The sequence below is a fragment of the Ambystoma mexicanum genome, chromosome 9 (genome assembly GCF_040938575.1).
Source record: "Ambystoma mexicanum isolate Mex_15411 chromosome 9, UKY_AmexF1_1, whole genome shotgun sequence".
NCBI classification, from domain to species: domain Eukaryota; kingdom Metazoa; phylum Chordata; class Amphibia; order Caudata; family Ambystomatidae; genus Ambystoma; species Ambystoma mexicanum.
In genome coordinates, this window is record NC_090931.1 from 1,013,400,666 (window position 1) to 1,013,427,404 (window position 26,739).

Consider the following 26,739-nt stretch of genomic DNA (forward strand, 5'->3'; position numbering starts at 1 on the left):
TCATAAGATAAGGAAACGAGAGGGGGGCTGGATAAAAGAGATACTTTGTAGAACACCAGCTGTACAATGCTGCTAAGCCAATTATTATAGTTATTAATTGGGGAAAGAAGGTTAAAATGCAGTTGTTTTTAAAGTGATGTTGGGTGTTTATCTGAGAAGGCAATTATATCAATGAACTCCATATCGTTTGTACTGAATAGCCACAACATAGCATCACTTCACGGTTCATACGTATAACACCATTCCTACCTTCACCGATGCATGTTGCTGGTACTGGTAATGAGCAAAGGTATGTTGGGACGAGGTCAGGTCTCCTTTCTCAAATTGTTTCTTCATGCTGGCTAAGCCACCAGGAACTGTGCAGCTTTCAGATTCCTCCATAGCCTAGAACAGAAGATGCACACAGTTTACCTGTCTGTGATAATGTGCTGCAGGGAGAAAAACACATCCTTGAAATGGTTGCATGCCTGACACCATTTAAGGAAATCAATTTAATTATGAATGCACGCAGATGAGTTTCAAAAACACTCTGTTTGCGGTTTGAAAAATAATCAACCTGGTAGCAAATGAATGGTCACTGCATTAATCTGAGAAAAATGTGGCTATGTTTACAGGTGCATTTTCTCTTCAGTCCTGCAGAGTTAGGTATAACTAGGTTTCTGGTTTTCAGTGTTTATGTTTTATCAATTCCAGTGGTATTTTTCCAGTGTTTTCACAACATTGGAAAATCGGTATATATCAGTGTTTATACATTTCTCGTGAAAAAATTAATGGAGCACAACAGTGTTTTGCCAGTGTATATGAAAAACGTGTTTATTAATATAGATTGCTTTTGTAGTAGAAATATTGTGGGATATACAATGTTCTCAATAGACAGGCTCTTGAGGAAACAGTCTCTCAAAGGATAGCCAACACGCTTTTGCTGAGAAATCCGGTAACAGATATGGGGGCCCTGGATAGTAGGTAGACAATTTTGTGTACAGAATAATACCCTTTATAAAGATCCAGGGAAGGTTCTATGATATGTGGGAGCCTGCTGTGTGATCAAGGACATGCAGGGGGCCTTAATTTGCATATGTATTGACATCAGTGTGAAATCACAGAAAATTATGTTACAGGAAGTGACCTGAGGCTTTGATACTTGATGGTATTACGGAAAGCAACATCACAACACACTGTCACGAGTAAACCAAAAATCAAAAAAATGTGTGATGTGCAATGTATCTTATGTTGATTTATACCACGCACTGCTGCCATTTGTATGGTCTGCAGACTCTCACCGAATGGTCACGCTTATTATTTATGGAGTAATAGAATGAGTGGTACATTTAGTTTCTAGAGTACAATGTGGAAAGAAACAGTTCTAAGGAGGACTTCTACCTTTCACAAATAAGTCACAGTGAGATAAAAAGTTTTCCCTAAAATGACACAGTTCAGTTAAGAGGTGATGCAGGGATTGGAGTACAGCCTGAAACATAGCATCTTGACCACATATATCTTCCAGACTCGAGTTGGTAGAAAGACGTGGTTTTGTCATTCAAGAATATTTTATACACAAATCATAACCACTCAAACAAATACATCCTTAAAAAAAATATGTTAAGCAAAAAGAGGAGACTTGTATCTTTGTTATCCCCCATCGTGAACAGAAGCCTGAATCTATCAAAGCAGCGTGAGACTTAAAGGAATGGTTTGTTAAAATTTTTTATTGCCCCTACGGGTTGGCCATGTGTTTTTAAGCCTAAGTCGCTCGATTTTAGAAAAATTTCCTATCGACCTTATCCGAGTTTTCGTCCATTAAACACACGTGAAAACAGGCATCAGGGAGCTGCCATTTTGTGATAAACCTATCACTTGCCGCATCGCCCTGGCTGACCTACTTTTGCGGCACTAAATCATATCCCCCACCCCTGAGCCTGACATTATCAAAACATTCATATTCCCCGCCTCTCTCCGTGACGTTATTGTGCTGCGTAGGCCAATGCGCCCAGTCGTCTTCTACGCGACTTCACACAGAACCCGGAAACCAACACAGATCAACTCACAACACCGCGCGCCACAATTCGGAATATGAAACTGTACTTTAAAATCAAACAGCAACACGGTACATTTGGTAAAGTACATTTATTTGACATTAAATGTTTATAGAATATTCAGCAATTGCCATATTAACTCGGAATGCCATTTATTTTCTTTTATCTCTATCCGCAAAAACTGTTCCATTTTATCGTGAGTCACGCGCTGTTCCTTTACGGTACACAGGGTGTTGGTTTTCGTTAAAAGAAGCACTTTGGTCACACGGTGAACCGCAAGGCTGTTCCATCAACTAGGCACTAGGCCAGCATAAAGGTTGATATGTTGCTTCTAGCCGCTCACACCGCGTAAGGGCATATGGGCCCTTGGCGATCGTCCCATAAGATCGTCAAAGTGGTGCAGTTATTGACAAGAAGCTGCAGCTGGCGGTTGAAGACGCCGTCTGCTGGGGTCTGAAACTGGTGGCAGTAGCAGTAGGGTAGGATATACCTGTTTTGAAAACATAAAAATTATAATATGTCTCGCCAGCCGATCTTTATTAATATTATTCATTTTATTTATTACGGCCGATCTGAAACTATTTGCTTGCAAGGATAGAGCAATGGAGTATGTTTGGCTCTAAAATCAATGCAAAAAGCGACAAAATAAATCGAGGTTAGCACACAATGCGAAATGACTGTTTGTCTACATGCGTGTGGAATGTGAACCTGCATGCCCATGTGCCCACTACAAGGACGATCCCACAAACGTTTTCGTAGCTCTTCATTCATTCATTTATTCATGCATCCATTCATTAATTCTTCATTCCGGTATAAAAGCGTCTAAAGAGCTACTTACATTTTATTTGCAATTTCCATTGTGTCTCTGCGTAATGCAGTCCGTAAATCCCACTGTGCTCTTGACAACGATTTTTCGTATACTGAACTAACATGAATCTCGGTCTAGTTTCAGAATTGTCTGCCTTATCGTCTCTTACGTTATTGCACCCCCCCTTGAAATGAAGTTCTTTTGGCATGGTCCCTGTCTCTCAAGGTCAAAAAACAATAGAACCTTATACTGCCAGTGCGAGTTGTGGGCCTCTTCAGGCCGCGAGCTGAAAATCAGAGCCGCTGACCTTCACTAGAAATGAGCATACATTCTTTCTTTGCAACTTCCCGTAGTAAAGCCATCTGTGAGAACTTGAAGTTTCGAATCCATCTATGTACTGCACCTCAATGTGCAAATATGAACTGGCTTCTCTCCCATCTGCAACGCTCGCTTGGCGCGTTCTAAGGCCCCCAATTTTGTCCTCGTTGTCTGCGAGCTTTTCAGCCCCAAAGAACCATAACTTTGGAGACATTTAATATTTGGGGGAAGGTCAGGGAAAGTATAAAGTACCCAAGGAGTTGAGTTGAAAGTGAGATTTATTGTTTGTTTTATTATTTGCAATACGCAAGCCTCCCCTCGGTTAACAGTGTGCAGCATTTACATGAGATTGCAAAAATTAGTTACATCAACAAAAATATATACATACACATATAGACAAGGTCAGCAATATGAGGTGAATAGAGAGAATTCCAAGATGACACCCAGGTTGTTCGCCACCCAGGGTGGTGAAGGTAGGGGTTAGGGTTAGCATACTTTGTATGTACACTGTACAATAACATTTATTTACAGAAAGACAATCATATTACAATTATTTAAACCGGGATTTGTACCTCACAACCAGCTCTCCTTTGGGTGGACATGGCACAGTGGCAATGTTTGGTGGCAATGGATCAGTGCTTTGCACAGAAACGTTCAAAATTCCATAACTGTGCTTCTCTAATACAGCAACAATAAGGCTTTTCACAAAGTCGAACTCCATTTCCTCATAGATTGGTTTGATCACCCATTGCTTACTTCTTTTTGAAAAGGCCTTAGTGTAGCGAGGCATCCTTACATTACCCGTAGTCCTAGATTGTTCACGGCCGAGATTCTCGTTATGGGCCAAGACGGCAAGTAGAGTCCTATGTCTCATGCCCTGTATGCTGAAATGCAAGCGCTTTGGCCTGTACTTTAGGCACATATTGTGGAACACCTCCAAACCTCCTGTGTGACAGAATTCTGTCAGTCCACTCAAATCTCTTGATAGAGTTTTATCGAAAACAATCTTCTCAATGGCTTTGTGTGTCAGTGAAGATGGAATCAACCACTTCTTCCGTGCCTCCACTGGGGACAAAGGGCCATGTTCACATTGGTGGAAATGTAGGTTTTCTGACCAGCAGTGCACGTTGGTACAGTGGTGCATCAGTGACCGCCATTTTTCATGTAGTATTTCCACTGACCCTTCACAAGTTTTGGAGCTCCACCAAAGATGGTTGCTGATAGACTGGGACCACTCTGAAATACTTTCTAAACCTTTTTTTTTCCCTGCAGCCGAGATTTTCTTATTGATTGATTTAGCAAGATGTCATACGTCAAATTAATGTTTAATATGTGGGAACTGTTCTCTCATTGTCTTGGCAATTGAAACGTGTCTGTCCGTGGCTATGAGGTCAATCTGCATTCCCCTCGATTGTAGATATTCCACTGATTTTATAAATCCTAGCTTCTCCATGGCCACTGAGGATGTACATTGTGTTACCTGCACGACCACCGAACTCACAATTTTCTTACTATCCATGTCCTGAAAGTGGTAGGTGCAGTACTTGGCAGAAAATCCAGGGCTGTCGCACTGTCCATCGCCGCCTCGCTTGAATCGTTTGCCTTCGAATGTACTTGCTAGAGACAATTGTTCAATTTTCCAAGCATCACTAATGGCCGGAAACAGATAATCATGTTGGTATTTGTAGTACTGCGTTTTTCAAATGAAATGGAGTCCCACAAACTGAAAGAAAGACTAACTTTCTAAAACTGGACCCACTAAAAAGTGATGCAGCTGCACACAGTAGATTGCCTGCTGGCAGTTTCCCCAGCATCGGTTGTGCAGACCATGAGAACGTATGATTTAATCTACAGGCGGCATTTATTTTGATGTTACTGCCTTTTTTTGATGAGTGACATGAATCAATGGCTTCCCACATACTTTCCCTCTAACGGAATGCCCACATTTCAGCATACTTATAATATTCATCAAACAACTATCGAATACTATGTATTTGCCCTCTTTCATTAGACTGTCATCCGGCGTCAAAGTTGTTTCGGCCTGTGACGTTGAGGACATATCACCACATTTGAAAGAAATATCACTGCTATAAAGTTCTGATGCGTCGGCGAATGCTGCTGCTGGTTCATTCTCTGTCATTTCAACATCTGCTACTTCAACATTGATGGGAGAACACAACAATGTCGACAGCTTTTTTGGTGGCAATTTTTTGGCAGGTGTAGATTGTGTGAATTGATCTGCGACTACTTCAGAGCTATCTTCAATACATCCAGTATCATTTTGTTGTGGTGGTGCGGTCGCATTGTAGCAATGGTCCAATACAACTTTGCTGGATTCTCCAGACACATTCATTTCATGTTCTGGCCATTGGACATGAGCATCTCGAATCTCAACACGCGGCGTCTGAATTAATAGTTCCTCCATAATGTAAATGGTCTGGCAAGCAACATCTCTCATTCGCTTCACTGTCTGTGTATGTATAGTTCAGACACCCACGGGTAACTAGAGAACAGATTGGAAAAGGGATGTTCAGTTTAAACACAAGATAAAGTATAGTAAAATTGACTGGAAAAAAACATAAAATAGTCCCCAGCACAAAAAAATGTTTAAAGTTATGAACTGTTTATAACTAACCTTATTTTTGTTTCTTTTGTTTGCAACTTTTTTGACTCGACCTTCAACATCTGCACGCTGTTGCTCCGATTCGTATCCGCATGTCTCCCCTTCCTCTTGCACTGTAACGACTATATTTTCTGTATCCGCATAGACAGCACGGAATGAGGCTCCATCAACTCCCTGAAACATAGTATTTTAATTACTGTGTATCAAAATATTGTTAGCATAAAACACACGCGAGGACGAACACACAGGTACATCTCAATAGCCAAACACGATTTAAACATTGTGTGGAACAATCAAACAACAAGTATTCGAGCTCTGATGACCTATTTCGATGGAGCTGTCAGTATCCATACCTCTGGCTCTGCATGGACTGCCACGAATGATTGTATTGAAGAGGAGGCATCAGCAACTCCCTGAAACCCAGTACTTGCGTTAGTATGGTTTTCAATATTGTAAACATAACACACACTTGGGGTCGACGGCACAGGTACATATAAAGAGTAACCACAAATGTTGCATTGTCTAAAAGAATCAAGGAATATTTAAATATGATCAGATTTAATCGACTTATTTCTCCGATTTCTTTACATCTGCATCATCTAAATGGGATCTTGTGATTGTAGTGGAAGCTCCATCATCTCCCTGAAACACAGTACTTGCGTTAATAGGGAAGCAAGTATAGCAAATGGAATCACGTTATATGATCACGCTCGATGGAGCTGTCAGTATCCATACCTCGTGCTGCTGAAGAATATCTATGGATGTTGTAAATGTGGTGCACACTTCCGAAAGCTGTTGAGCCGATTCATATTCGCATGGTCCCGCTTCCCCTGGAATTACTTAAATGTCAGGCTCTGCATCAAGTGCGTGGGTTGACGCTTCAACAACTGCCTGAAACATAGTATTTGCATTAGTAAGGATTACAATATTGAAAACACAACACACACTTGGGGTCGACCGCACAGGTACATATCAATGGCTAACCACGAATGAAACATGGTGTAGAACAATCAAACGGCAAGTGTTCCAGTCCTGATTATCACGGTCGATGGGGCTGTCAGTATCCATACCTCGTGCTGCTGAAGAACATCTAGGGCTGTTGTCAATGTGGTGGACGCTTCAGCATCTCCATGAAAGACAGTACTTGCATTAGTATGGATAACACTAATTATAACTGAAAACAAACACCAGGGGACGACAACTAAGGTGTATATCAATTGGAAAGCACTAACCAAACAATTGGTAAAATAATCACACGATACATAAAAACTATTACTTGACATGCATAAAACAAGTCTGTAGCGGAATAGCCAAGTATGATTACCTGATATGCGCTAGAAGTGGTTGATAACTGCGGGAACGTGTCGTTTGCCGTTTATTCTTCTTTGTTACCCAAGATGTGGAGTACATGTCCGAGGAAAAGCACCGGCTGCAGATGCGGTATCGATCACACCTCTTGTCGTCTAATACTTGTTGGACTCTACTTTCCAGCTCATCCAGTGGATATCAGCAATGTCTGACCCATTCTCTTATTCGATCAACAGTTTTCGGGAATACATGCATTGTAGTGCCTTCAGATTTAGCATGGGTCTTCGAAGGGCAACCGCTAATCGAACAGGCAGGCAAGCATTGTTGAAAATTCTGAAAAGTAAATATCAAGATTATTATAAAACCTTGATGAATAAAAATGTCATAAAAAAGTAAATGAACCATACCATGTTCAATGCAAGGTTTGTTTTGGTCACCAGAACTATACCAGTTCATCATGTGCGGCTTAGTATTTGCATAAATTACAGAAATGTTTTAAATGATGTGACTAAACTCTGAACATGTGACTCGTCCCTTGGATGTTCTGTCTTGCACGAAAAGGAAACATGCTTACATTATAGACTGGACCCCCGTAGGATGCAATTCGATGACAATTGACACAGATGAAAATAAATAGACCTATTGATAGCATAACAATTGAAACTCAAGTCAATAGCAATGAGACCAATGACCATAGCACTATTGGGTACTGTAATCGCAAATAGATAGAAATGTAAAAATGACCGAAATATGACTAGGATACATGGCCTTACCTTGACAAACAAACAGTTGGATTCAGCAGGTCGAGCAGTATGTTGCAGGAGAACAGGTAGATGGCCACAGGTAGCACACTGACGAGTTTGCTCGAAGCGGTCACAGATAGCACGACGACAAGCAGATTAGCATAGATCTCAGTGCTTCTCAGGTAGAAGGTTCAGGAGTTGACTTGCAAAGCACAAAGATGTTCTCATGAGACATATCAAGTGGTTTATAAAGTATTAGAAACAGGGGTGTGTTTGTGAATGAATGACATGTGTATGTTGTGGTATTATGTGGTTTGCAGGGGGGCGGCCTGCCTCAGGGGAGGCCTGCCTGGAGACACAGAGTCTGAGGAGGCCATGTGAGCGATTGCCCCTGGGCGTGGGATACCTTTTGAAGTGTACATGCTGTTTGGCACCTTGGCCGTTTGCGCCCGTGACAGCCCCCCATGCCAGCGCTCATCCCCGAGTGCGAACCGCTTTTGATAGAGGGGGGTGTGATGGATGGGCCCGGGGCGTGCAGATAAGGCACAGGAAGTCTGCTGCATGGAGACACACTTATGTGGATTGCAGGGGGGCGGCCTGCCTCAGGGGAGGCCTGCCTAGAGGCACGGGGTCCGAGGAGGCCATGTGAGCGATGGGCGCTGGGCGTGGGATACCTTTTGAAGTGTACATGCTGTTTGGCACCTTGGTCGTTTGCGCCCGTGACAGCCCCCCATGCCAGCGCTCATCCCCGGGTGCGAACCGCCTTTGATAGAGGGGGGTGGGATGGATGGGCCGGTAGGCATGCAGGCAAGTGTGTGGGAGCGAGGGGCCATCAGGCCCCTCTCATCCTTTACTTCTCAGTAGAAACTCGGACCAAGTGCTTCCATTAGTCGGTTCGCCCCTTGCCCTTATGTGATGTTAACATTGGTTGACATTCGCGTAGATGGGACCACTGAGCAGGACACAGGGCATCCATTTTTGTACCCCCTTTCCACTCCATCTTGGTGACCAGGCCTCACTGCGCAGAGCACATGGCACCCACCCTCGTTCCCACTCTGACTGGAAAACTCCAGAGGTATTTGCAACAGCTAATAAATGTAACACATCACTCTTCCTCTGAGATCACTGTCCTGCATGTGAACCAGCCTGAACTAAGCACATAGCTCGTTCATCTCCACAAACGTGTCCTTGCCCACGCACCCTCGCCAGTGGAAACTTACTGCCATTCTGACCTTGTGTCCCTGCAAGGTATTCTCTTCATGTGCCAGACCACTGACCACGCCATGATGCCCACCTAGCAGATCCCCAACTAACATTAGATCCCTACTGCAGTATATCGTTGCCTATCAATAACAAATGCCACATACCGGAAATTCTTGTGAGCACAGACCCACACTTCAAACAATGTATTATAGTGGTCATAACCCTTAACCTAAGGCATGTAAAATCCAATGTTGATTGATAGTATAGATATATGTGTGACTTTTATAGAGACAAACCGACTGAAAGACTTTGAACAAGTGTTATTTAGAGCATGCATTATTGAGAATATATTATGTTAGCTTGGATAGTGACCACCCTGCTTCACAGCGACCTGACCTTCACCCATTCGTAGCACAGATGTCTGACGTCCATCCTTGAATGGAAACACACTTGATTCATTTAAAAAATCGAAACAACCGTTGTTAAAATATATGTGGTGTTTTATTTTGTATCTTATTTTGATGGCACAAAACTACAAGACTTTACACATTGTACAGGTCAGGTTGCAGCACAGCGAGAGAAAGTCCCCTGTACTGACCGCTGTCACTCGGGAACGTTTCTCTTATGGCACGAACGGCACAGGTGGGTATTACTCTTCGAACGCGGTGTCCAAGCCTCCCTTTGAAGCCACCATGTAAAGGAACGATAGGGCACCAGCCGGTACCACCTGTGAAAAAGAATGATACAAACTGTTTTTAAATTAACAAGATAAGTTTAATAAACGTGTGTTGTCCATGACAATTCTTGTAAGTAATGGCATTCTGCTCGGACAAATGCTATCTAGACACTGCACACTATTGAACAACTTTCATGCGTTACAATGATATGTATATGTAATATTGGATATAGTAGAAGACCATGAAATAGGAGTGGCATGACAAGCAGAGTATACTTACTCGGTACTCAGATTACGAGGACGAACAGTTGCGTGAAGTTCGTGCATAAGCACCATCATTATCCTCAACACGGACCGTGTAAGGCAGGCTCCCCTGAAGTCTGGCAGCTCGGTGATGCATTGCGGTCGTGGCTCGCCTTCCGAAATGTAGGCCACGCATCCCGGGTTTTTACAGCAGCAGCAGTTCTCGTCCTCGGTTGGCGTTAGCTCGCACCGATTGCATGTGCACCAGGTGGAAACACCGTCCATGCGACTAGGTCCAGGCTCTTCAGCTGTTAAATCGTCCTCCCAACTGCCGTCCGAAGCCCCATCGTTTTCACGCGTTTCCCTTTCCAGTAGTTCCTCCTTGGTATACTCGGGCTCGTACATGTAGGGCATTATTGTAGCCATTGTGTGTTAAACAAACTAAAATAATTTATAGCGGTGGTACTGGTATCTGTTCACACGGGCTACAAGCAACGAAGGTAGCTGACCAGAGCACAGAAACGAGTCACAGAATACTCAAAGTAACACAGAGAGAGGAATGGAATCGAAAATCTGCTGCTGTGCATTGTGAAACAGTCTGTTTATACTTATTGAGGAAAGAGGCGTCCTGCCATTTCCATGGCGACACATCATTAGCTGAAGCGCAGCGAATGTTGACACGAAACGTGCTTTGGTGTTGTGAAATGGGCGGTACGCGTCTGCTGATGACAGGCTCAGGGGCGGGGGATATGATTTAGTGCCGCAAAAGCAGGTCAGCCAGGGCGATGGGGGAAATGATAGGATTATCACAAAATGGCAGCTCCCTGATGCCTGTTTTCGGATGCGTTTAATGGATGAAAACTCGGGTAAGGTCCATAGGATTTTTTTCTAAAATCGAGCGATTTAGGCTTAAACCACATGGCCGACCCGTAGGGGCAATACAAATTGTTACCGAACCATTCCTTTAAAATTACTTATGAGTTTTATAAATATACTCTCAAAACATAGATGCAACCAAATATATTGATGAGGTCATCTGGTTTTGTCATAGGTTTTACACAGGCATTCAAGTGGAGACTAGGGAGGGACAGCACAACACTGTGCAATAGGAAGGGCCTTAAGAGTAACAATACTGTGTAACAATGTACTTTGTCACAGACTCCTTTGGCATCCACCTCCCTCTCACCTGTTGCGTGCCCAATCTCATCATGTATGCACGAACAGAAGCAAAGGCCCTAGGAGCATGAATGCAGATAAGAAAATACAATGTTAAATTGCAGGTAGCGTGTTCATTCGCCCTGGCTTTGCCTGATTATTTTGATTGTTGTAATCACGCTTGTATTGCAATGGTTCCCCTGTTTATTTTTATTTCTGTAATTTTACTTTCCTTTTACAATCCCGGCAGACAGGGCCACGGGCACCAATTTGTTAAATTCAACCAAATAGTACAGGCAGAATGTATTTTATTTACTTGCGCCTCCTTATTTAATTTTATTTATATTCTTTCCTTGTATATCGGAATTGCGGCTGGAGATTGCCAGGTCTCCTTTAGCCCCGGGCCTCTTTCCGGTGGCTGTCTGTCCTTGATTTCAGTTCCCTGCATTCACCCGGTGGGACTCTTTCTTCTGTGGCTGTTTGCGTGGGTTCCTTCGGATTGGCCTCAGCGATATGATGTGCTTATGTAGGCCTTTGCCTCCTATGAGGCACAGCAGATGGGTACAGCGTGCCCAAGCCTTAAACACCAAAGTCGCACCTAAATCAAGCTCGTTGTGACAATCCGTAGCAAGGCCGGCACAGGAGGCTCCTTTCCTTGGTTAGTCCAACCCCCTTCTCACTGCATTGTGTGTTCCCATAACCAGTTACTTTTGCTTTCCCCTATGGCCACAGAACTTCCTGAAGGTTGTGTGGTGCAAGAGAGGATGTGCGATTCCTTGCTCTCCTCTCAAGTATCCTTGAATTGTTTACTCCTTCATGCCTTGTCAAGGCCCACCAATGCCGCCTACTGCCATGAGCTTCTCATTGATCTTGCACCTGATTTCACTTGAGTCAGCAAGACCTAGCTGGTGAGGTGACTGGTCCCGCTCTGCCCCAAATACTGACACCAAATTTTAGAATATTACACTCTGATTATTTCTTGGGTTCGGGGTGGTATCGCCATTATTTGTAATCTCTGTACTCAGGATCCATGCTTGCCATCAGCCACCAGGTTAAAATGGAGGCCATGCTAGTGCGTTTCTCCCTATCACCCTCTTTCTGTATCCACTTCTCAGTTGTTTATCGTCCCCTTGGTCCTGACCCTTCCTTTTATGATGCCTTCCTTGATTTTTGATGCAGATATCAAGCATAGGCATGCACATTTTATGATTTTAGGCGATTTCTACCTAAAGGTTAATGATCTCTGCAATGTCAAAATTCAAAGCTTTATCTCTGCTATGCAGGAAGTCTTGCTTGTTGAAAATGTTACTGGCCCTACTCACAGGCTGGGTAACACCCTGGACCTCATTTTTTAATTATGCTGTGAGGTCTTGGTTTTTCCTACTTTCCCAGTTACTTGGACTGATCATTTCGATGTCCAGTTTGTTTTGGATATTAAAGTGCTGAAGAATCTTTCCCATTTTCACGCCTATCCCCAATGTGGGTGGCGCTCAGTTCCACAGGCTGACATTGCTGCGTTTATCTGTGCTCAGCTTTGTGGATTGGATCAAAACCTCATCTCCACCTTGCAGCTGAGTGATTGGATTAAGGCTGGAGGATGTCGCATTTTATGGTTTGCTCTACAGTCCTTAGAAACCTCCATTTAGCCACGGGTCTCAAAATCAGATTTTATCCTGAATACATATTTCCACATTGGTCCATATTTCCATATTTTATATAGTAACCGTTCCTCAAAATCCCGCAGCTGTGGGATCTTGTTTCATCTTTCTACAGAATAGTGTCCTTTTCACCATGAACACAATTTCCAATCTTTCTGCAACTTTCCACAAATGTGTGTGTTTACCATAGTAAAGTTTCATAATTTTAGCATTAACACAGTTCACATAAAACCACATATATTGCCATTCCTGTCCACAATATGTTACACAGTTCTACCACCTCTTAAAACGTGCAGCCAAAAAATTAGATTAACAAATCTGTCCTTTTATATTTTTCACCACTTTCAATCACAAGTTATGAGTCTTTAAAAATTGTTCATTTTTCATGCTTACAATACAATACAAGTAGACCTGGTCTCCTACTTGATACTCCTTTTTAGTTGTCTTAAGATCATAGTGGGTCTTCATACTGTCTGCAGATCTTTCTAGATTCCGCTGAGCATAGGCAAAAGCATGTTCAAGGTGTTTTCTCAGATTCTCAACATACTCAGGAGTTGTGGAGGCATTTATCAAGGTCTGCTCTTGAGTTCTGTAGAACAGTTGCTGGGGTAGCACCATCCTTCGTCCAGTCATCAGCTCAAATGGAGACATTTTTGTTGCAGAAGAAGGGGTAAATCTGATAGCCATCAGGACAAGGGGTAATCGAATGTCCCAACTTGGCCCAAAATCTGCCACAAACTTTTTTTATATGTGCACAATCGTTTTATTGTACCTCTCAACCCCACCACTAGAGGACTGCTGGTAGGCAATGTGTAGTTTCCTTTGGACCACAAGTATCTCCCACAGCTTTGTCATCACTTCGCTAGTGAAGTGGCTACCTCCTTCTGACTCAATCCTTTGGGGTAGTCCAAAACGCGAGAAGATGTGATTGATCATCAGGGCAGCTGCTGTTTCTGCCTTGCAATTTGGGGCCGGGTGACAATCCACCCATTTAGTGAACAAGCATGTTACGGTCAACATGTACTTGTTCCCCCTAGAGGAGCGAATCACGGGCCCGATAAAATAGAATTGCAAATCTGACCATGGAAGTATCATTCCCCTCTTCTGAAGGGGAGCATGGTGTGCGATTGATGTTGGCTGCAATTGTGCACACACAAGACACCCCTTCAAGTATTGGCCGAGGTCCTGCCCCATGTGTGGGCAGTATTCAACCGCTCGCATTGTTTTCTAATGTCATATGAAACCCCCAATGATCGGCTGTGGCCGCATCATGGGCATGACTTAGCATCAGGCTTCGGAATGAGGTAGGGACCACCCACTGGTCATGGCCAGATATAGATCTGTACTGGAGGGTGGAGAGACCTCGACGGGCCCATAGGATCAGAGGTCACCCTCGAGTACTTTAAGATGAGATAGCTGCACCTGCATGTAGATGGGGTGCTGGATTCTCTTACTCCAACACCAGTCAATAAGGACAACTCAATGGTTTGGCAAAGGGAAGTCTGTTTAATGACAAGCGCACAAAACGGGGAAACATGGAAATTAACAGTGATGCGATCGCCCGTCTTGCTTCAACTCTCAACAATCTTCATTCAACAGCAATAGCTATAGCAAAAATTCATCATCATTAACGTGTAACACTCATAAGTTTGTCATGTAATTCTATTGGTTGGAAAAGGTAACTTAAATATAGGTTTTACATCTGTATATGGTAACGGAGTGTGAGGATTGGATAACTCATCGGGTAGGCGTCTACGCCCTTCCCTCTACATTACTCATGCAAACGTCACTAGAGGTACGACGTCTCATTGGTTCTACTATCTATAGGGCCTTAGATTATTTGGCCCACTGTGATTGGGCTGAGAACAACCCTTAGCATAAATCTCCACTTTAATTAGCAGTATGCCGAACGGTCACCCAGATATAGGATGCCCCAACATTCACCCAGCCTCCCTTCCATCAATCAATACTTTTTGGCTCTGTGTCAATTAGTTGGCTGAGATTGGCCTCAAAACTGTTGCTTCTTGTCAGGAAAAGTTATGGTATCTCCTGATTTGGGTGACATCAGACATTGGTACCTCTTGGCGCTTGGCTGGTCACATGTTAGCAAACCGTGAATCAGCTTCATTTTCCTTCTATTAGTGCATTTAATTCTCTTTCTCGGCTGCCACTTGCCTCGGCCCCTTTATCTCGACCTTCACGGGGCAGGATCCTCGTCTCTTAAGTTTCAATAATCTGAAGTTGCCATCCACCTCCATCTCTTAGTTTGACCTCTATTTCCTAGGCACAAGCTGTTTCTTGCTGAGTTTCGATTCCTGCCTCTCTCCTGGCTTTGCGCTGGCATACAAATCTTGGCCCGTTTGATCCTTAGTAACCTGGGTTAATTCTGCTTTTGTAAAAAGTGGTCTGCACTTATATAAAGTTCTTCGTTGAGGTAGATATATATAGTTGGTGCTTTCCTCTCTATTCTTCTAATAAGCATAGCAAGCCTTGCACTGTTTTCTTAGCTTCTTGCGTTACAAGCCTGTGTACAGGCGTTAGTTGGTTGAATACTTTCAACCTGCTTTGCAGTTACGTTTCTTTATATTTCAACATTGTCTCTTCTTCTATGTATGTGATATCCTTATCCTGGTGTTTCATCTTAGTGTTTCATCTTTTGGTTGTCGTTCGTTCACCTGTACGTCTGTCCGACCCCTCATGACGTCATCATTTGTCTTCCATTAAGGCCTTTTGAGTTTCTTCTGGGACAGTGTTTAAACCATCTTCATTTTGTCTCATTTGCTGGTATGGTTGTCTCAATGGATATCTTACTGTCCATGGTTACCTGGTTATTGGCATTTAAATAGGTAATGCTCTTCTGATTGGCACTGGACAGAGCCCTAGTGCAGCTCTCTGCTAGTTTATTTGCTCATCATACGTCACTTATCTTGGCGTGTACGTTCCTTGTACTTCAAAATGGGTGGGTGGAGTGCAGGCCATATCTGGGACCTCCTCTACACTGTAAGAGGATTCAATTCAACACTACAGCTAAGTCAACGCCTAGTCTATAATACTGAATGAAAACCCTTATTGATATATCTTTAGGTCCAGTTCATGCGTTCTGGATGACTACCCCTATATAACACCCCTCTCTTGGAATCCCCCTGACCCCACTGAGCCAAGAAGTAGTTCTGTTTTGCAAGTTAAAAGGGTTTATTGGATAATTTAAACAATAGGTATATATATGACACTTTATAATAAATTAATAATTGAATAACACACTTAATCTGATATGATAAAGATCAACAACAGAGAATCTGGCACTAGCACACTTCTTTCTAATCACTAATGAGTTGACAGGAAATGGATAAGATAGCACACTGGTAAATAGGAACAAAAGTATAATGTGGTAGAGGATGCTTTATGTAAGCTCAGGTGGATGCAATATTCAATGAATGCAGTACAGAAAATACTCAATATGATTTCAACCAAACAATGTAATCACTCTTCTCTGGCTATTCACTCCCCCCCCTCTTTATGCAATGCAAGGAAATGGGAGGAAAACACACAGTTCTCAGAAATGCAATCAATGTAATCAGTTCAATCCCCCCCCAAGCTTAGACAACAGAAAACAGATAGGAGTTTTGAAATCACAGGCCCAAATGCTTTGATATGTGCTAGCAATGGATGAGAAATATGCTGGAAATGCTTTTGAATTCCCTTTCAGAGGTTCAGGGTGAGTGGTATCTAGTTAATATTAGTCCAGGCTCACACTAGCAATGATGCAGGGATAGTTAGCAGGTCAAACGAATTTCTGGCAAATGGAAAGCAAACAGCAGCAGTTTTTACATGTGAAGAAATTGCAAATCGCGGTAAAATTCGCGGATGCGTGTTCCGCGATTGCGGTAAAACTATAAGGGGTAGGAATGCGATTCTTGGTGCGATTCAAAGCTACGATTCTAAGCTATCAGAGGAAAGTTACTGCAAGTCTCTAGCCCAAACGGTCGCGGAGATATGAGCGATTTAATAAAGGTCGTTTTTGGGTTTGCAAATTTCAAAAGCTCAAAATGACACGTGCAGCTTGCAACTAGAAATGACAGGTGACAGCTAGGAGGCCGTTCTACTTAGGTTAAATAGATTGAATTAGATGAATTTTAAACTAAGAGATTGGTTCTACACAGTTCTGCTGGGTACTCACACTATATTCTTGAATTAAATGGGCCTCATCACGGATCTGGTCAGGGTTTTAGACTGGACTCTGGTCACTCTCTCTGCTGGTCTGGGTCTCTCTGGGTACAGCACTGCTTTCTCTCTGGTCTGGTCTCTTAGTTCTGGATAGATTGATGAATTTGAAGTCTGGATCTCTGGATGTTGTATGGAGGTAAGTATGGATTTTTCCGGCAGAGCGTCCCGCTGCAGATGGATTTGGAAGGTCCCTATCTGTCCTGTCTGTCTGCTTTTATGTGTTTAGAATGTGGGTGTGTTCTAGCATCACTGACCCTACCTCTCTCTCAGCTTCTAATTGGTCAAACTTCCATTTATCATTTGATTGGGGGAGCTAGGTTGGGTCAGAGTGATGTCATTTTACAGCCTGCAGAAAGTCCACTCCTCCTGTCAACTTACACACAAATCTAGATTTGAAACAAATACATATTTGCAGAGGTACATATTGTTTTAAAATCATATGCACCCATCATGCATTACAGGAGGTATCCCCTGTTCAAACTCTGCTCTTCCTGGGAGCTTGCATTCAGAACTGGCACATATTTCACTTTTTAACTGATTTTGCAATTTCTGACATGGACCCAACTTTACATACATGTGTGCAGGGAGTAGGGACATTAACTGATGAAGTTTCAGATTTTTAACATGCATACATTTAGAGTTATATCCACTTTTCCGCTGACACCCCCCTGAACACGCCACCGGGTCGAAAAACCTCTTAAAATGTGGGCAGAAAAATCACAAGAATTATGGTGTCATTTATAAAATTTTCACATGTCCGCTCTATGAGTTATTCATCTTTTTAAAGTTATGTTCTGGCTCCAAAGGGGTGTGGTTTACCCTCAGCACAAGGTTGAATTTCTGGTTCTTTCCAGTTCTGCCAAGCCAGCTTGCTCTCACAGGCAGTGCCCCTCCCAGCTTCTTCAGGAGGAAGCCACTTTTTACGACGTCTGTAATAAACCCTTTGCTTGGGTCCAGGAAGGCCCATTGTTCAAGAGGAAGCCATTTATGATCCTCTCAATAAACCCTCTGCCTGGGTGAAGGGAGCTTTGTTCACTCTCCTGAAGAGCACAGGTAATTCAATTATCAGATAGATGGCATATCCTTAGCTTGGGCAGCAAAAGGAAGGTTGGCCTGGGAACACAGTGGTGACTCAAATTTCACTCCTGATGGGGGTAGTTGCCAGGCAGAATTCAGTTCCTTAAGCCAGACTTTCAGCTACTGTCATGTTATTTGTTGCTTTTTAAATTAACTTGCAATTTTACACATGCAGCTAGAATGCTGATTCTAAGTGCAAAACTATGACATTTAAACAGTTACAAAGGCATGTGACACCAAACATAGCTCACTCATTTAATCTAAACATTTTCGATTTTAGTGTCTTTAAATCCAGTGCAACTTAAACTGCTGACTCCATAGCAGTTTTGTTATAAGCATTGTTTTGGGCTCTTCATTTCCCAGATTTTGTAGGCACACAAAACTCCATTCTACCAAATGTCTGCTGGTGTTCAGTGAATATTTTGCACATATTGCAATGTTTGAAAATAGGCATTTTGACTTGCCTTCAGGGAAACAGAGTGGTTTTAAAACGCCGGCTTTTGGATAGTGGTGAGTACTGGTACTGCACCCATTTTTGGGATTTAAGAAATGAATTCCCCACAATTCTAGGTTGCATTTGGCAATCAGCATTGCCATTCCCAATGGTTTCAGACTACTGTGCGGGTAGTCCAATGGTGGTTTTAGGCAGTGTCCTTTTGTGCCCATAACATCGGCAAAAATGAGTGGCAGCCTATTCTTCATGCATTTCCCTGTGCATTTTCTGGGAAGCTCTGGCCATCATGATGTTTTCCATGTCAGTACTGCACAGTTTTGAGGTAGGGCTAGGATGCATGGGTAAATACATCCCACAAGCCCCCCTCTTGCGATGGCCATTCGGTTTCACTGATGGGACTCGCAAGATCTGGGATGTTTCCTCATCTTCTTCCAATAGATGGCACAGTTCAGCATCTTTTCCTCCATCCGGTCGGATCGATCGGTTCTCCTCGCCGGTCCTGATGGGAATATTGGGCGGTACCCCGAGCCCGTTGCGTCTCAGCTCCCGGTCTCCGGATCGTCCTCCTTGGCCCGTCTCAAGGTTTTCTTTCTCCTAGGACGACAAAGGAAGAGCGGCAATACCTACTCATAGACGTCTTTCCACCACTGTTGAGATAGTGGGGCGGCATATGCATTTCATCATAACGAAACATTACATTCTTATTTTGATAAAAAACAGTATAACTAAGAGACAGTTTCATGCAAATCACAATATTTTAGAGACTAGATGTGGTATGTTTTATGGTTGGAACTGAATTAGTCTGAGACAGTGCCTGCTAGGATTCCAGAGGATTCCTCCAGTTGTTGCAGAGTGTGCCTGGGATGGCAACACTTCAACTGGTTGATGTGGACCCACTTGTCTTCCCCCTCTGCCGAACCGCCTTTGGGGATGCGGATCTTGTAGGCCACAGGGGAGATCTTATCGACGATCTCAAAGGGTCCCTTCCATGTAGGCAAAAATTTGCGCTGCTTGGCCTGGTTCCTTTGGAAGTTGTATAGATAGACCCGGTCTCCCACCTGATATTCCTTCCTGGAAGTTTTCAGGTCATAATGGGTCTTCATGCTATCAGCCGATCTTTCTAGATTCCGCTGAGCATAAGCAAAAGCATGTTGGAGGTGTTTCCTTAAATTCTCTACATACTCATGAGTAGTGGAGGCATTTATCAGTGTCTGCTCTTGGGTCCTGTAGAGCAAATGCTGAGGAAGCACCATCTTGCGCCCAGTCATCAACTCAAATGGTGACATTTTGGTTGCAGATGAAGGGGTAGATCTGATAGCCATTAGGACCAGAGGTAATCGGATATCCCAACTTGGCCCAGAATCTGCCACAAACTTCTTTAAGATGCTCACAATTGTCCGGTTATATCTCTCTACTGCCCCAGAAGAAGCTGGTCTATAAGCAATATGCAACTTCCTTTTGACCCCCAGTATCTCCCACATCTTTGTCATTACTTCACTGGTGAAGTGGCTACCTCTGTCTGACTCAATCCTTTGAGGTAGACCAAAACGGGAAAAGATGTGGTTAATCATCAAGGCAGCTGCAGTTTCTGCCTTGCAATTTGGGGCTGGGAGACATTCCACCCACTTGGTAAACAAGCATGTCACAGTCAACATGTACTTATTCCCCCTAGCCGAGCGAATCACAGGGCCTACAAAGTCGATTTGTAAATCTGACCATGGCAGTGTCATTCCCCTCTTTTGTAAAGGTGCCCGGTGTGTGAGGGATGTCGGCTGAAATTGTGCACACACAAGACAACCCTTCAAATATTGGTTGAGGTCCTGGCCCATGTGTGGCCAGTATGCAACCTCTCTTAAGATTTCCAATGTTGTGTGAAACCCCCTATGACCGGCGGTGGCCGCATCATGGGCGTGACTTAACATCAGGCTTCGGAATGAGGTAGGAACCACCCACTGATCGTGGCCAGCCTTGGATTTCCTTACCAACAAACCGTCTTGGATTCGGAACATTTTTGGACATTTCATCAACACTCTTAGGTCCTCTTTCCCAATGTAATCGGTATCCGTCAGGGGAAAGTTCTCAGGGTCTTCAAGGTGCTGGTAAAATTTACCAATAATTGGATCCCCCTTCTGAGCGGTAATCAAATCAGCATCAGGGGTCTCCTTACTCCATTGTGCAATTGAAAGGTCGTTGTGAGCATTTGTCTGGGACCTAGTGATAGCAGTGACCTGGATTTCCCCCAACAGGGACTCAATCTCAATTAGATCCCCTTGGATGGCCCCGGTTTTGGCCAGCTGATCAGCTAAGTCATTTCCAGTTTTGTCTGGTCCCTCTACTTTGGAATGACCCTTAATCTTTTTCCAATAGATGGTCATCCCATTCGAGGTGACCAGATCATCAATGTTTTGGATCAACTTCCCATGTTTCAAGGGTTTGTTGTTAGCACATAACATGCCTCTGGTTTTCCAATTAACCAGGTGCTCCACGAACCCGTTCCGTACATAATCCGAATCTGTGATTATGACCAGTTCGTGGAGTTGATGCTGGACAGCAGTGAGGATGGCCTGATGCACAGCCATCAATTCTGCCACCTGACTACTTCGGGGACCAATTTTGTATCCAGCGGAGGGTTCTGGGGACTCATTCACCCATGCATTCCCTACGCCGGCCACCAGTTCTTTCTCCCCGTTGTTGTCAACATGGTAAGAGCATCCATCCACATACACAGTGGGCATTCCCTCACACTTGTCTTCTTCAAAGACTTTGTGTGGGGAATTAAGGTATGCCTCCATGTTGTCCTTGATTTTCAGACTTTCGTCCTCGAGACAGTTTTCTCTGGCACAATCATGCAAGTCAGCCAGACCTTGCGCGAGGGGACTCTTCTTGTTTTGGCCATATCTGACCTCCACAGGAAAGCCTTGCATTGCCAGAATCCAGGAAGTAATTCAGGAATTACTCACATTTCCGGCCCGGATTCTGTCACTTTGGAGATATTGCAGAGGCTGGTGTGGAGTCTCCACTATGATGGCTTCCCCCTGGATAAACGGGCGGTAATTCTTCAATGCCCACACCGTTGCCAGGAGTGCCTTCTCACAATCGTTGAATTTTTCCTCCACAGAGGATAAAGTTTTGCTCGCATAGGAGATTACTTTATTGACCTTGTCATGCTTTTGGTATAATACTGCCGTCAAGCACGTATTAGAGAACCCCGTCTCCAGGAAGAACTCCTTGTTTCTGACAGGGTAAGCTAGGCAAGGCGCTTGTGAGAGGCTTCTTTTGAGTTGTTTTACCGCCTCGGCTTGTTCTGGACCCCATTCCCACTTGACCCCCCCCTTCAGGAGATGAATCAGGGGTCTGGTGATCTCTGCGTAGCCCTCAATGAACTTTCTGCTGTAATTAGTCAGTCCAAGGAGGCTCCTTAGTTCCCGCAGAGTTGTGGGGTCTTTCAGTTTCTGAAGTGCTTCCACTTTCTTTTCCTGGGGACAGAGACCCTGAGGAGTAATCTCATGCCCCAAGAAATTAACACGGGTTCTACACCACTGTGCTTTCTGAAAGGAAAGTTTTGCTCCGGCAGCCCTCAACTGTGTCAGCACATAACGGATCTCCGCTATGTGTTCCTCCACAGATGAACTTTTGATGAGGACATCATCTACATAAGCCAGGTTACCCCTTGCACCCAAGTCAGGCATGGCCTTGTGTAGAAAAATGTTGAATTCATTGCCGGAGTTGAGGTATCCGAAGGGAGTCCGGGTCCAGGTGTACTGCTGGCCCCCAAAGGTAAAAGCCAGTTTGTATTGGTCCTCCCTACTGACAGGCACGGTCCAGTATCCATTGGTCAGGTCTATTGCAGTGAATACCTGTGACCCCTGGATCTGGGCCAGACCTTGGTCAATGTAGGGCAGAGGCCATCGGGAAGTATGGACCCGTTTGTTGAGCTCCCTAAGGTCGGCGCAGAGTCTCCACTGGCCGTTTGGCTTCAATATTCCCAGCACCGGATTATTGAAGGTGCTGTGGACTGGACGGATTATTCCCCGGGACTCAAGGTTCTTAATTATTTCAGTAAGGGACTCCATTGATGCGAGAGGCAAGCGATATTGCTTCACAAACACAGGAGTCATGCCAGGGTCCGTGGGGATTGTTGTTGTGTGGATGTCAGTGCGACCACAGTCATATGAGTCTACCGCAAAGAGATCTTGGAAATCCAAGAAAACTTGTTTCAACTTTTGCTTTTGTTCCAGAGTCACACAGGCATCAGCTAGGTTGACTCTCTCTTCCACCATCTGCCTGAAGCCTGGAAAGACTTCTGGTTTGGCTATCTCAGCGGCCTCCTCCAACTGGGTGGAGAAGTCCCTGGTCAGAGTGCTGATTTGGACCGGAGGCTTCAGGTGGGAAAGGCAGCCCTCATGTACCTGGAAAATCACCTCATCCCTCCTGAAGTCACAAGTCACATCTTCCTTACCATAGGGGCAGGAAGTGTACACCAGGAAGTTCCCCCCATGCCGGGTAAAAATCCTGTCTGGTGTTGTATTGTCATCACTGTCACTGTCAAAACAGTCCTTGGGGATTGGTCCTAACAGTTCGTTACCTAAATCCATGGAAAAATGTCGGTCATCAACCGCCATTCCAATAATGGTGCCTGCGGCTAGAGTAACACTCTTTAAGTCGCTGTTATCCACCTCTATTGGAATGGTGTCATGTTCTAGGTTGACTAATGGAGTTGGGTTTACCCCCAACCCTTGCTGTTGGAGAGAAGCATTTAGATGTATGTAAGCATCAGGGTTTTTCAACTCTTGTCCCCTTTTAACTTTCACTTCCAGGGAGAATTGTCGGGTCCTTTCTGGGATGGTGACTTCCTCTTTGATCTGAATTTCAACTGCATAAGGTAGCAATTGAGCTGACCTAAATGCTTTTTCTGGATCTTCAAAGCCCATGGGATTATCCGCTAATCGGGACCAAGCTTTGAAGTTTATTAGGTCCAAACTAATGGCAAAGCGATTGAGAATGTCACTGCCTAAGTAAAAGGCGGCAGGGACGTCTCGCACGACCCAACAATTGTGGACTATGCTCTTGTTGCCAATGGAGATTTTGAGCATACACCTGCTTGGCAGGAGATGTTTGGAATTAGGTGCTTCCAGGTCCATTTCCCATTTGTCTATCAGTTTGAAGGTGGGAATGGCTGGATCTTTTGGGAGTTGGCGGAACATGGCTTCGCTGATGAAGCTCTTACCGTTGTTCACACACACTCGAGCGAGAACAGAGTCCTTCCCATCATTTAACTGAACAGGGATGAACAACTGCTCTCCAATTTGCTGAATCTCAGCCAGGCTCTGAGCTGATTTCACATCTTTCTGGACTATAGGAGTGGGAGTTTCTGATTGGGGATTAGTATAGAATTTCAGAGTGTTTCCTTCCAGCGTGGAATACCACTTTAAACTGGAAGGAAGGTTGATTTTCAGAAATAGAGAGGACCCCCCATCACCAGTCTGTTGTCCTACTGCTATTACTGTCACGTCTGGAATTTGGCTATTCTGGAAGTGAAATTCTACTTGGTCAGATTTTTGTTCAACCATGTGGCATGTGCCGTTTAAACTAACATGGTTGACACTCTGTTTTAATTTTATTGGTCGGCTAGTCTGGGTCCAGAGGACCTTGTTTACACAATCTATTAGGGGTGACAACCTTCTCAGGAGGTCATTCCCTAGTAAACAAGGGGTGCCCTCTGGGGTCACAACTATGACCGGGTGTTTCAACTTATGTCGCCCAATTTTAATGTCCAAATCTGCAGTCCCCTCAACGGGAATTTCCTTCCCGTCAAAGTTCTGGAGTTGTCCAGGAAGTGAGGTGAGAGGAATTTGGTAATTCTCTCCCCTTCCTGCATTCAGTTCATCAAAGGCCCTTCTGGACAGAAGGGTAGCTTGAGATCCAGTGTCCACCAGTGCCGAGATTGTACCCTGCCCCTGTACTTGTACCGGGGCATAATATCTTCCCTCCTTCTCCTCAAGGGGGCACAGATAATGCACATTTTTGGACAACTGGTGGGCTAATTTTCTGGTTTTGGACATCGCGAGAAAAGAATTTTGGGCAGAATTCTGTGGAGAGCCTTGGGAATCTGAAAGAAAAAGTTGGCAACTGGAGATCAGAGCCATTGTGGGTTCCCCTGGTTCCGGTTCTGGGCCGCCCCCCCCTTTTTGGAGGCAGTCCCCAGGATGGGTTTGAACCAGGGGATTTTCTTGCTGTTGGTTCTGGGATGAGATGGTGGGCGGCGGTAGCTCAGTCTCCACATCTCCCCAGTCTGGATTTGCATTCCTAGGGACCCATTTTTCTTTGGGAGGAGTTCCCTCCTCTCTGAAGGAGAAGATCCTTTTCTCAGGATCCTCTGAGGATCCCTCTCCCTCAAATTGGAAGATCTGTACCTCCTCCTCAAACTGAGTCTGTTTGGGTCTTTTGTTTCTCCTACCCCCCCTCTGCTCCTTAGGAGGCAGACTTTCAGGGGCAAGAGATTTTGTTTCCGGTTCCGGGGTTTCCAGGGGCTGTTTACAAGTGAGGAAGGAAGCTTCCTCCAAGGCTTTACACCCCCCTTCCCTTTGTGCCTCCTCCCTGGGAACCGGTGAGTTATCGGGGTGCTGCCCCCGTCATTGTTCTGGAGCACCAGGTCCAGAGTTGGGTGCGTTCTGCGCCGGCACGCCCATCTGAGGGTTCTGCTGAGCCCTCAGTATGTGACCCAGATCCCGCGCCATGTTTTGAACCTGGCGCTCTAACTGGGAAACCCGCTCAGGCTGATACGGGGCCCTGTTTTCTCCCCTGGGCTGATCCCGGGAAGGGTAGCTGTCCCTTCTTTGGTAGTACCCCTGGTTGGGAAGAGTTGGGTACCCCTCCACCCTTGGCCTCCCCTCTCCCGGATTCAGTGGTCTGGGCTCAGGGAATTGGGGAAAGAAGGATGGATGGTTTTGGGGCTGAAAGTCGGGAGGATATCTGGGGAAAAAGTTCTGCCCAGGGTTTGGTAAATTTCTGCCCTCCTGTGGGAAGTTTGGAGGGAAGTTCCCTGGGTTAGGTGCTTGGCTGGATCCCCCCCCTTGGGCTGGAGGAGTCCACACATAACCCAGGATGGGTCGATTTCCCTTGTAACGTGGACTTACATAATCAGGAGAGCGAGGGACCCCATTTGTGGGGCTGCCTCCCTGGCTCCCTGTCTGTGACTGGCCCGAGGACCTTCTGGGCCTAGCATTATTAGGTGCAGGTAGGTTTTTAGGCCCCCCCATCTCCAAATCCAAAACGGGGGTGACCTTTACCTCTGCCACCTTGGCAGCAGCAGGGGTGCTGTTGGCTTTGGGGTTTTTCTGGGCATTGCTTTTATTTTCTATGGGCTTCTGCACCTCATAGATCCGGGTAGCCTGTTCAATGACCCAGTCTAAAGATCTTTTCTCATGAAAATCCCTCACAAGCTGGGTCATGATATATTTGGGCAAGGCATGGAAAAATGTATTGACAAACTCTCTACTATCTGTGCGCACCCTTCTGGTGGTTTGCGCAAAAGCACGCTTTAACTCCTGCACAAATTCTCGTGGGGCCTGATCCTCCCCACATTGCAAATTGTAGGCCGCCTTGCGAGCCTCTTGAGGATTTCTGTGAACAGAAAAATGTTTCAGGATGGCCGCCTTATATGTGGACCATCTTAAATGATTTTGGTCCTCCAGCCCCGCAAAGAAACTGGAGTATTCCGGGGAGAATGTCCACTTTACATATTGAATACAGCTTTGGCTGTCCTTCAAATGGAAAGTCTCCATCATTTGTTCAAACAACTCTAAGTGCTCCCAAACAGAATACTTAGCGTTCTTATGGTAAGGCGTGATGACGCTCCTGATCGCCTTAATCTGCTTTAAGGGGTCCTTAAGCAAGGCCCTTTTTGCCTTATTGGCCTTTTTGGTTCGGGTAACCCTTGTCCATTCTTCCTCGGACTCAGAGGCACTGCTCCCAGAGGTTCCCGTCTGTTCTTCCAGGTTTTCCCGGATTCTGCGAGCCTGGGAATGGCTGGCAGAATGTGGGGACCTGGTCTCCTGTGTCCTGCGCAGTTCAGAGGAGTCTTCAGATTCCTCCTTGCTGCCAGGATTTGATGGGTACCCCCTCCACTGACCTAACTGGGCAGAGGTTTTCAGGATGCCCTTAATGGGCCTACTCTCCTGGGGTTCCCCATTGAACTGTACTGTACTTGGGTGCCC

The 26,739-nt window shown here is 44.8% G+C and overlaps 1 protein-coding gene across 3 annotated transcripts in view; it reads right to left on the reverse strand.

The window, feature by feature from the left end:
• XIRP2 (xin actin binding repeat containing 2) overlaps positions 1-26,739 on the reverse strand; it is a 1,616,993-nt gene that overhangs the window by 285,192 nt on the left and 1,305,062 nt on the right. For all 3 annotated transcript variants that reach the window (XM_069616273.1, XM_069616274.1, XM_069616275.1), the window contains one exon: positions 250-384. In XM_069616273.1, the coding sequence (XP_069472374.1) occupies positions 250-384 (135 nt within the window). The remainder of the gene's footprint in view (positions 1-249; positions 385-26,739) is intronic.